General features: G+C 36.2%; 1 protein-coding gene across 16 annotated transcripts in view; it reads right to left on the bottom strand.

The window, feature by feature from the left end:
• The window catches only part of sik3 (SIK family kinase 3), a 444540-nt gene that overhangs the window by 54942 nt on the left and 376767 nt on the right, over positions 1-12831 (bottom strand). For 14 of the 16 annotated variants that reach the window (XR_011889794.1, XR_011889796.1, XR_011889795.1 and 11 more), the window contains 2 exons: positions 12546-12689; positions 54-216 (listed from right to left, as the gene is read on the bottom strand). Coding sequence is in view for 3 of the 16 variants with exons in the window: in XM_072283868.1 (XP_072139969.1) it covers positions 54-216; positions 12546-12689 (307 nt within the window). In the remaining 13 variants the exon portion in view is untranslated. The remainder of the gene's footprint in view (positions 1-53; positions 217-12545; positions 12690-12831) is intronic. The other 2 variants (XR_011889801.1, XR_011889803.1) reach the window with 1 other exon arrangement.

Genomic DNA, 12831 nt, shown 5'->3' with positions numbered 1-12831 from the left:
TCTCCACCCTGGGCGGCTTGACTTTTTCTAATCAGTGCTGTCTAATTGCTCACCTGCTGCAGCTGCTTTATGCTACTGTTTGTGTTTGTGCTTTTCTCCATTTTCTCTAGATGAGCTTTGAATGCCTGTATGCTAGCAGCACCATCTGAGAAACGACGAACTGGAGAGAACCTTTCAGTTGGAAGGTGTAGAGTGTTGGGGTCTTTATAGCAAATGCTGCAAAACAGACACAATTTTGAAAATTAATAGGTTTGTGAAAGTGCAACAAATTAAACTCCATTTGCCACCTGAACCTCAAATTTGCATCAAGCATTGTTCCATTTTATAACTGTTCAAAGACCACAAGTCTTCTCAGATCTTTATGCAGCTCTTTCCAAACCCCTTCACATGCAATTCCCGTAATTTATTCCCAATTTATTTACTTTGCTCTGCACAAACTTGTAACAAATTCACGAATGGTCAATATGCTGTGTTGCAGAAAGATTCTGCAAATTGTTAAGTAGAAGTCTGGTAAAATATGTTTACCACTCATATTTCTTCTAAGATAAATTACTCACTTGAAATGTAAGTTACATAAACAATGAAGAACACACTGGAGCAATAGGACTGTAAGGTATCTGGTTTTGCTTTTATCCATTTCTGCAGAACACTAATTTCATTCCCATCTACCCCATAAAGTAAACAGTTCTATGGACACTTTCCAAGCGGTTACTTGTTACAAAGAAAGTGCTACATAAAGAGAAAACAATTTTATCATAATGGATTAATTCACCAATCCACACCTCTTACAGATACAACAATAGGTATTTCTACTTCCCAGCATCATTAGAAGAGAATGATAGGTCAATTTATCCATTACGCACTAAGAATTACTTTCTACCTTAAAAAAAAGTCTTATTGGATTTGTTTTATGTATTTAGTGATCATACTTTCACTTTCTGTAAAAATTTCATTCCAGCTGTAGCTGAACCACCTTAGCATTTGATGTTAGTCATGGTACCACCTCAAGAAGCAAGTATTTCCTAATTCAATCTTTGCATCAACTGCTGTAAAGCTAAAAAGAGTGCAAATTCTAGCTTACGTGCTCTAAAATTAAAGGTAATATCGATGGTCTAAAAAATTGTATCACTCTCTTGGATGTTCACAAGAGACTTCTTGGCTAGTCAGGCTGCGATAAAACCTGGTGGTCTGAACATATTATTACGAGCTGCCCTGATGTGACAACTACTTTTGAAACTATCAGGAAGTCAAGACTCTCACTTGATTGCACAGAATTATATGGTAGATTATTAAAACTCCACTGTACTCCATAATATTCATGAGAAAATATTTTAATAATACAATAATATTGAGTTAGTGTTACTTATGAAAAATAATGATTTTGACAATAAACACTGCACATTTGTGGGTTCTTCAGTGATCATTATGACCATTTAAATTAATTTAATGACGTTGAACAATAATTTAATTTGTTGCTACTAAGTTTATAAAACACAGGAATTGTCAAATATAACAGCTGCTTGCACACTCAACGCCAATGAGCATTACTTCCAGCATATTTGTTTTAGATTTATTGCTCTTAAATTAATAAGATTAAACTTCAGCATTATTTAAAGGGTAATTAAACAAAACAACTCGATAATTAAATATCTTGAAATTAACACAAATAATGAAACATGATCACAGGACTGATTATAAGATTACAAAACCTAACCATATATTAAAAAAAACCCAACTCGTCATCTGAATTACAATTTCAAGATTTTCTCACAAATGAACCAAGAAGTTAGCTTCAGGATCAAGGTTTAAAAGATAAGAATCTTGATATCCCTGCTGCTTCTGTTGAATCAGTAAGTAAAACTACCAATTCCTGCAAAGCCACTGAATTGCACTGTAGATGGGAATTTGTTGCTATTAACAGCTTCCATATTTTATCAATGATCCCCTTTACTGAGAACTCCAATGTAACAGCAATCATGTGGTTTATGTAAATACCAATTGTAAAATACATTTAAGTGTGTGCTTTCAGATTGTAGTTCTGTTAATCTGTTGCATTACAGTGCCTATAAAAAGTATTCATCTCCCTTGCAAGTTTTCATGTTTTATAACATTGAATCAAATTAGTTCTATAAAGGTCTCCATAATTTTTAGTAACGGTAATACCTAAATATTTAAAAGAATCCGTAACTTTTAGAGGAATGTTATCATATATAGAAGCGGAATCATTTAAAGGAAATAACTCACTTTTATGCAGGTTTAATTTATATCCCGAGAACAACCCAAATTCATTTAATAATTTCAATAAGCTAGGAATAGATTCTTCGGGATTCGAAATATAAACCAAAAGATCATCCGCATAAAGGGAGATCTTATGAATAGTCCCATTTATAGAAATTCCTTGAATATTTTTAGCTTCACGAAGTGCAATAGCCAAGGGTTCCAACATCAACTTAAATAACAGAGGACTTAACGGACATCCTTGTCTCATACCCCGAAAAAGTTGGAAAAAGGGGGATCTACAATTATTAGTGATAACAGTGGCAATAGGGCTTTTATATATTAATCTGATCCATTTCTTAAAATTAGTACCAAAGCTAAATTTCTCTAAAACTTTAAATAGATATTTCCATTCAACTCTATCAAATGCCTTTTCAGCATCTAGAGAAACAACACATTGGGGAGTCTTAGAGAGAGATGAGTATATAATATTTAACAATCTCTGAGTATTAGAAAAAGAATAACAGCCTTTTATAAAACCCGTTTGATCCTGAGAAATAATTTTAGCTAATATATTCTCCATCCGATTAGCCATTATTTTTGAAAGAATTTTGGCATCCACATTTAATAATGAAATAGGTCCATATGAAGCACAATCAGTAGGATCTTTATCTTTCTTAAGGATTAAAGAAATAGAAGCTTCATAAAATGTGGAAGGTAACTCTCCTAACAGAAAAGAATCTTTAAGCATTTCCAACATATAAGGAGTAAGCAAATGTTCAAATTTTTTATAAAATCCTACAGTAAAACCATCCAATCCAGGAGCTTTACCAGATTGCATTGAGAGAATAGCTTTCTGAATTTCTCTTTCGGTAAGAGGAGCATCAAGAATTTGTTGATCTTCAACTGATAGTCTAGGAAAGTCAATCTTTTGTAAAAAGGCATACATATTAGAAGGGTCAGCTAGAAACTGATATTTATAGAGTTCACTGTAATAGTCTTGAAAAATTTTATTAATATCTTCATAATTACAAGCTAAACTACCATCTCTCTTACAAATTTTTAAAATTTGTCTTTTAACTCTAACTGCTTCAAGTTGAGATGCTAATAGCCTGTTACTTTTATCTCCAAACGTATAAAATTGACTTTTTAATTTAAGCAAATTTCTTTCAATAGGATAAGTTAATAGTAAATTATATTGTGATTGAAGTTCAACCCTTTGTTTAAATAAATCAACATTAGGAGAAACTGCGTAAGTATTATCTAGATCTTTAATTAGTTTGGAAATTCTATCTAATTCTATTTTTGTCTGTTTCTTGAATTTAGTTCCCTTAGTGCATTTTATGAAGCAACTTTGTTCTAGATGGATCCCACTTACACTTTTGTTAGTAGTTCAAATTCATGCAGTTAAAATGATGATTTTACCAAAATTTTTATATGTATTTCAAAACATTCCTATTTTTCTAACTAAGAAGTTTTTTGATCAAGTTGACTATTATTTCATCTTTTGTTTGGAATAATAAAAGACCAAGAATTTACAAAATGTCATTTACAAAAATTAAAAAAGGATGGAGGTCTTACTTTGCCTAATTTAAGAATGTATTATTGGGCGGTTAATATACGTTATGCGTGTTCTTGGTTATATTGGACCAATAAAAAGGAAGGACCATCTTGGGTTGATTTGGAATTGAAAACTGTGAAACAATTTCATTTAACTTCGTTATTAGGAGCTCCTTTACCTGTACAATTAGCCAAAATTTCTATTCTAAACATAAATCCTAAGATTAATCAATCATTACGAATTTGGTATCAGTTTCGTAAGTTTTTTAATCTTAAAAAATTTAACCTTTTTGGTTTAATTTATCGAAACTATTTATTTAAACCTTCACTTAATGATCTTACCTTTTCTCTTTGGAGGAATAAAGGAATTTTTTCCTTTATGGACTTGTTTCGAGAAGGTCGATTAATGTCCTTTGAGAAATTAGTAACTAAATACTCTCTTTCATATTCACATTTTTTGCAATATCTTCAGGTCAGACATTTTTTACAAGAATGTTTAAGTAATTTTCCATATATACAAGATTCTGACCTGTTAGATGTTATTTTAAAAATGAACCCTTTAGTGAAAGGTTTTATTGGGAAAATTTATAATTTACTATTACAACAGGACAATTATCCTTTACTTAAGATTAAGCAAGATTGGGAAAAAGAGCTTAATATGACCTTGATAACAGAGGATTGATTGGTTGCGAATTTTGAAGCTGGTTAACTCTTCTTCAATTTGTGCCAGTCATTCTCTAATTCAATTTAAAATTGTACAGCGTTATTATTTGACGAAGAAGAGATTGTCTAAAATATTTCCTAATGTAAATAGTCAGTGTGATAGATGCAAAACTGAGATAGCTACATTGACACATATGTTTTGGTCGTGTTCTGTATTGAAACAATTTTGGAAATCTATTTTTTCTACAATCTCTAAAGCTTTAAGAATCAATTTACAACCTAATAAATTGACAGTTTTGTTTGGTATAATTCCTCAACATATTCATGCTATTTCTATATCTGACCAATATGTAATTGCATTTGTCACATTATTGGCCAGAAGGGCTATTTTATTAAAATGGAAAGATGTCTCTGCTCCCACTTTGATACAATGGTTCTCTCAGGTGATGTTATGTCTTAGTTTGGAAAAATTTAGAAGTCGAACTTTTGATCCTAAGTTTGACTTCGAGAAAATGTGGGGTTCTTTTGCCCGTTATTATCACTTGACTTGAGTTAATAAAGATGGTCCTTTTCTGATGCTTGGGTATATGAACTTGGTTGGCAGTTTGATGTCTTTTTTTTTATGGAAGCTTGTATGGCGTATAGCTCCGGGTGGCGCATCGTTCCAGGTTTGTGCTCCAAATGGGTTTTTTTCCCCCTTTTTTTAGTTATCAGGGGTTTTCTCTGCTTTAGTTAGTAGGGGTTCTTTTTTTCTTTCTTTCCTTTTTTCCATAAAAAAAAGCTTTAATACTTTGTTTTTTGATTATTATTGGTATACTGTTCAGCCTGGTTGATAGTTTAACTTTTACTCTACATATGGATATGTTATCTTGATTATTTTGATGTATTTTTCTCTGCTGTTGATTTTCAATAATAATTAATAAAAAGATTTAAAATGAAAAATGAACATTGAATCACAGTGGATTTAATTTGGCTTTTTTTGACACTGATCAACAGAAAAAGACCATCATATCAAAGTGAAAATAGATCTCTACAATGATCTAAATTAATTACAAATATTAAACATAAAATAATTGATTGCATAATTATTCACCCTCTTTAATATGACACACCAAATAATCACTGGTTTTAGGAGTCACATAATTAGTTAAATGGAGATCACCTGTGTGCAGTCAAGCTGTTTCAGTTAACTATAGTAAAAAAAAACACACCTGCATCTGGAAAGGTCCAACTGCTGGTGAGTCAGTATCCTGGCAAAAACTACACCAGAAAGACAAAAGAACACTCCAAGCAACTCCACAAAAATGTTATTGAAAAACACAGGTCAAGAGATGGATACAAAAAAATTTCCAAGTCACTGAATATCCCTTGGAGTACAGTTAAGTCAATCATCAAGAAATGGAAAGAATATGGCACAGCTGTAAATCTGCCTAGAGCAGGCTGTCCTCAAAAACCGAGTGACCGTGCATGAAGGGGTCTAGCGAGGGAGACCACCAAGAGACCCACGACAACTCTGGAGGAGTTACAAGCTTCAGTGGCTGAGATGGGAGAGACTGCGCATACAACTGTTGAAAAAAACTCTCATGAAAACTCGGCTAGTGTTTGCCAGAAGGCAAGTGAGAGACTCTGAAGTCAGCTGGAAGAAGGTTCTATGATCTGATGAAACCTAAATTGAGCTTTTTGGCCATCAGAATAAACGCAATATTTGGCATAAGCCAAGCACCGCACATCATCAAAAACACACTATCCCTACCATGACGCATGGTGGTCCTTGCATCATGCTTGTGGGGATGCTTAACTGCAGCAGGCTCTGGAAGACTTGTGAAGGTGGAGGGTAAAAGAAATATAGCAAAATACAGGGGAAAATAGAGGAGAACCTGATGCAGTCTGCAAGAGAACTGCGACTTCAGAGAAGATTTGTTTTCCGGCAAGATAATGACCTCAATCATAAAGCCAAAGCTACACAGGAATGGCTTAAAAAGAACAAAGTTAATATCCTGGAGTAGCCAAGTCAGAGTCCAGATCTCAACCCAACTGAGAATTTGTGACTGGACTTGAAATGGGCTGGTCACTCACGATCCCTATGCAATCTGATAGAGCTTTTTGTTAAAGAAGATGAGGGAAAATTGCAGTGCCCTGAAGTGCAAAACTGATAGAGACCTATCCACACAGATTCACAGCTGTAATTACTGTCAAAGGTGCATCTTCTAAAATACTGACTTTAAGGGGGTGAGTAATTATGCAATCAATTATTTTGGGTTTAATAATTGGAATAAATTTAGATCAATTTATAGAAATTTGTTTTCACTTTGACACGCAAGACTGTTTCTGTTGATCAGTGTCAGGAAAGCCAAATTAAATCCACTCTGATTCAACGTTGTAAAAAAAATAAAATATGAAAACTTCCCGGGGGGGGGGGAGTAATTTTTATAGGCACTGGGTATCTGATGAAATGGCAAATTTAGTAGAATTCTTGGTAACCACACTAAATACAAGTAAAATTCTAAGCTAAAATATATTTTCAAGTCCATTACCACATTACTGAGTTTTAAAAGTTGTACATAGAGTAGTATTAAATATGTGCAAACAGTTATATAATCTCTTTTGCAGACCATTTTCCTCAGATAATGGTACAACTATAGGATTACATGTGAACCTGCAGTTAGTCATCTGCATACCACTTAACCTGTAGAAAACATAATTTGTGAAATGCTAAGTGGCCGTTTTTCTCAATGAGAGTGACTATTATCTTTGGGATTTCTATGGCCTTTCCTTTCCCATTTCTGTAATCTACATATAACCAAGAACAATGCAGGTATCCAATTCTGGCATCTGGCACTTTTTTCTCTTCAGTTCCTCCACTGCTGACAAAGTAGTCTGTTGACAAGGCCTTAAAGTTTGGAAGTTTTCTGTTTAAATCATTCCACCTTCATACATCTCCTTCAGAAAGCTACCATACTGACCAAGTTTGGGGTCTCTTTCAGCAAATATGTGCACCTGTCAAATTTGAGCTGACAATTTTCCTTGAACTATTTAACAATATCAACAGTACTATATAAATGCAATCACAAACAAGAGAAAGTCTGCAGATGCTGGAAATCCAAGCAACACACACACAAGGCTGGAGGAACTGCAAGCTGTTTCTGCAATAGAATGTTGATAACTAATATTAAAATAAGACTAAATAACAAGTATTTATCCTCAAATAGCAAATGGCAAAACTATATACATTAAAATTGAGGAATATCAAGATACAGGAAAACTGAAATAAAAACTAGATTTTGAAAGTAGTCAGCCAGCAACTGTGAAAAGCAAACAGAATTGATGTATCTGATTGATGAACTTTCATCATAAACTGAAAAAATTGAGATGAAACAAGTTTTAAGATGCAGAGAAACAGTATAGGTAATTTAAGAAATGAGAAGGAATATCTGTGACAGGGTGGAAGCTACAAATGACAGATTAAGTGAGAAAAGTAAAAACGTAAAAAAATCAGTCTAAGGATGTAACACATGGCAATATCAGAATCATTAGAAGAACATGTTTAATTCAGTCTTGAGTTAGGAAAGATGTACGACATTAGTTAAAAAATTAAGTGACTTCCTCACACTTTACATTAAATAGTATTGGAGTAGCATTGAAAGCCAAGGACAAAGAGGCCAGTGTGGGAGTGAACTAGAGGAAATAATGAAATTAAATATAGTCAGTTGCTGCAATAGTTCAAAAATATTGTATGTATTGCAGCAAGGGTTACAATGAGTAGTGACTAATATTTCAAGACAGCCCCACAGGACTAGCTCAATTCTCCAAACTATGCAATCTAAAATATTAAGGAGATTAATTTGATCATTTACACTGAAGTGATGATCTATTTCCATCCCCCATTGCCCTCCATAACTTTATTTTGAAATTATTTTCCTTTGCTCATTATTGAGGGGAAAGGGAGGGGAAGAGGTGCACTGTGAGTAAAACAAAGTCTTTCATTCCTACATAGTAAAAAGAATCTGGGCCAACTTTCTTACCCATTAACCAAAAAAGTTAGACTTGACACATCTCTCTCCCATACCTTTCCCCACCAAACTGGGCATAGGTGACTTCAACCACTGACCTGTCTGCAGCATTATCAGTACTCTCAGACTAATTCATTTACCCTGACTTTTCATAAGCACAGTCAAGGGAGATTCACTAATACCATCGTGTACAGAGAGAAGTTCTTAACAACTTTAGTGACTGAGGCTGTGAATACAGTGGATTTTAATTATGCTATCAGTAGAGAATCAGCGATTTGGATTAAAGATCCTGTGACATGAATCTCATTTCAGCAAATGGGGAATTTAAAGTTAATTTACAAAGTAGGTCTGGAATAAAAATCTAGTATCATTAATAGTGATCATGAACCTATCAGGTTTTGTAAAAAGTCATCTTGTTCACAGAATGCCCTTCAGGGGAAGGACACACGTTTCCCTTACCAGACCTGGTCCATACATAACAACACACACACATGCTGGAGAAACTCAGCAGGTCAGGCAGCATCTATAGAGGGGAACAAACAGTTGACGTTTCAAGCTAAGACTCTTCATCAGATCTATTATGTTTATGGTTCATATAACTGCAAACTCCCAATAATGTAGTTGACTCTTAACCACCCTCTGAAATAGCAGTCTGGATGAACAATAATAGTTTTACTTGTCAGTGAAGGCCACATCTTGAAAATGAATAAAACACAAAAGAGCAAAATAAAAAAATTCCATTGGTTTAATGAGGTTTTCATAAAATGTGAAAATTGAAAACAATGATTACTACTAGGTTTTGTCCTTAAGTGATGGGTTATGTTTACAAACGTAATTTCTTGGCATGCAGTTTTGGAAATATTTCCTCTGTTGTCTAACCCCACCCTGAAACTTCAATATTTTTTCCACTATTATTTCATTTTGTGATTTTCATCGGAATCTTAGCACAAAAGGCCATGTGAAATACTGTGCTTGTGCCAATGCTTCCTCCACAATGAAGTGATCCAACCTCATTCAGTTTCTGTACTCTTTTCTTAGACCTCTTAATTTTCACTTCTGTATTTTTTCTCTTAAATGTTCTTACATAATGAATCAGATTTGGTAATGATTATTACAAAACCTCCTTGTGTTAAGAATGGCCAACTTATGTACAACCTGTATATATGAACATTTGGGAGACCAGCGGTATGGATTTGACAGCTTCTGAGGGCTGTAGTGTGGGAACATAGCTCACAGCCACAATTCAGACTTGCATACCACTAGGGTTATAAACAGTTCATAGGAACGGTACCCCGTCATAACCTGGGGAGGACATTTTGCATTTGTTTTTTTTTCATCTCCCCTTTATGCCACCAGCCCTAACAATGGGTAAGGTAAGAAATAACAAGAACCAAGTGCACACATGTAGTCAGTTGCACAAATTACTTAACAAATAATGACCTATTAAGCCATTACTTGATACCTCAAACTATTTTTAGACTCTTACATTTTCCACTTTCACAATATTCTGTGCCACAAAGGCTTAAGATTCTGAGAGGCAGGATTTATGAACATTTGGAGAGGTACAATATGATTAGAAATAGTCAGCATGGCTTTGTCAAAGGCAGGTCATGCCTTACGAGCCTGATTGAATTTTTTGAGGATGTGACTAAACACATTGATGAAGGAAGAGCAGTAGATGTAGTGTATATGGATTTCAGCAAGGCATTTGATAAGGTACCCCATGCAAGGCTTATTGAGAAGGTAAGGAGACATGGGATCCAAGGGGACAATGCTTTGTGGATCCAGAACTGGCTTGCCCACAGAAGGCAAAGAGTGGTTGTAGACGGGTCATATTCTGTATGGAGGTCCGTGACCAGTGGTGTGCCTCAGGGATCTGTTCTGGGACCCCTTCTCTTGGTGATTTTTATATGACCTGGATGAAGAAGTGGAGGGATGGGATGGTAAATTTGCTGATGATAAATTTGCTGGTTGGAGGTTACAGTGGGACATTGTAGGATGCAAACATAAGAATATAAGAAATAGGAGCAGGAGTAGGCCATCCGGCCCGTCGAGCCTGCCCTGCCATTCAATAAGATCATGGCTGATCTGTCGGTAAACTCAGCTCCATCTATCTGCCTTCTCCCCATAACCCTTAATTCGCTTACCATGTTATAACCTATATAACTGTTCCTTAAATATATTTAGTTAGGAAGCCTCAATTGCTTCCCTGGGCAGAGAATTCCACCAATACACCACTCTCTGGGAAAAACAGTTTCTCCTCATCTCCCTCCTAAATCTTCTCCCCTGAATCTTGAGGCAATGTCCCCTAGTTCTAGTCTCACCTACCAATGGAAACAACTTTCCTACTTCTATCTTATCTATCCCTTTCAAAATTTTGTATGTTTCTATAAGATCCCCTCTCATTCTTCTGAACTCCAGAGAGTATAGTCCCAGGGGACTCAATCTCTCCTCATAGGTTAACCCCTTCATCCCTGGAATCAACCTAGTGAACCTCCTCTGCACTGCCTCCAAAGCCAGTATATCTTTCCTCAAGTATGGAGACCAGAACTGCACACAGTACTCCAGGTGTGGCCTCACCAGAACCCTGTATAGTTGCAACATGATCTCCCTGCTCTTGAATTCAGTCCCTCTAGCAATGAAGCCCAACATTCCATTTGCCTTCTTAATAATCTGTTGTACCTGCAAGCCAATTTTTTGTGATTCATGAACAAGCTCTCCCAAGTCCCTCTGCACAACAGCATGCTGCAATCTTTCACCATTTAAATAATAATGTGCTCTTCTATTATTCCTTCCAAAGTGGATGATCTCGCATTTACCAACGTTGTATTCCATCTGCCAGACCTTGGCCCACTCACTTAACCTATCTACATCCCTCTGCAGACTCTCCATGTCCTCTGTACAATTTGCTTTTCCACTCAAAACTGGGCTGAGAAGTGGCAGATGGAGTTCAGCCCAGTTAAGTGTGAGGTGGTTCATTTTGGTAGGTCAAATATGATGACAGAATATTAATGGTAAGATTCCTGGCAGTGTGGAGGATCAGAGGGGTCTTAGGGTCCGAGTCCACAGGACACTCGAAGCTGTTGCGCAGGTTGACTCTGTGGTTAAGAAAGCATATGGTGCATTGGCCTTCATCAACCATGGGATTGAGTTTAGGAGCTGAGAGGTAATGTTGCAGCTATATAGGACCCTGATCAGACCCCACTTGGAGTACTGTGCTCAGTTCTGGTCACTTCACTACTTCACTATTGGAAGTATGTGGAAACCATAGCAAGGGTGCAGAGGAGATTTACAAGGATGTTGCCTGGATTGGGGAGCATGCCTTATGAGAATAGGTTGAGTGAACTCGGCCTTTTCTCCTTGGAGCGATGGAGGATGAGAGGTGACCTGATAGAGGTGTATAAGATGATGAGAGGCATTGATCGTGTGGATAGTCAGAGGCTTTTTCCCAGAACTGAAATGACTAGCACGAGAGGGCACAGTTTTAAGGTGCTTGGAAGTAAGTACAGAGGAGATGTCAGGGGTAAGTCTTTTTACTCAGAGAGTGGTGAGTGCATGGAATGAGCTGCCGGCAACGGTGGTGGAGGCGGATACGATAGGGTCTTTTAAGAGACTTCTGGACAGGTACATGGAGCTCAGAAAAATAGAGGGCTATGGGTAACCCTCGGTAATTTCTAAGGTGAGGACATGCTCGGCACAGCTTTGTGGGCCGAAGGGCCTGTATTGTGCTGTAGGTTTTTTATGTTTCTAAACAACTAACACATTCCCTATGCTTGCTGCTCTGTAACAGGTTGTTAGAAGTTGGATGAGGACATTTTGGGATCCCGTACTATATGCCTCTCCAAAAGATTCAGCTGGATTAGAAACTTGCACTATGGATTTAAATGAACTGTACAAAAAATACACTCTTTTCTACCCAGACATGCCACTTGTGGAGTATTAGCACTAAAAGATCAAAATGGGCATCTAGACAACTACATTTTTCTTTTTAATGGGGCACAGGAGATCTCTCAAATCTATTCTACTTTCTCTGGAATGCTGAAACCAGCTAATATCTGAGGTTCAGACTCAGACCTCAATGCAAAAGCCACTCACCGGCTGTGCTGCTCAGGGTGAGGAACCCAGGCCCGTGAACGGATTGCCTGCTGCTGTCCCAGCTGCCTCTGCAAATCTAGGGGGACCTCAGCTGTAGGATTGGTCATTGCGAGAGTGTGGCGTTTAGACCTGTTAGCCAGATACCTGCAACACAAGTGTATATTTAAGTTGAAATTTATCTACATAATGTAATACTGCAGTCTTGTAGATAGAAAGCTATGGTTAAATTTAGTTTATAAATTTTCAATAAACTATCTAATTTAATGTTACTTTTTAAAGCCATGTT

The sequence above is a fragment of the Mobula birostris genome, chromosome 20, assembly GCF_030028105.1.
Source record: "Mobula birostris isolate sMobBir1 chromosome 20, sMobBir1.hap1, whole genome shotgun sequence".
Lineage (NCBI taxonomy): Eukaryota > Metazoa > Chordata > Chondrichthyes > Myliobatiformes > Myliobatidae > Mobula > Mobula birostris.
The sequence above is the reverse complement of the archived record's forward strand: the minus strand, read 5'-3'. Positions and strand labels throughout refer to the sequence as shown.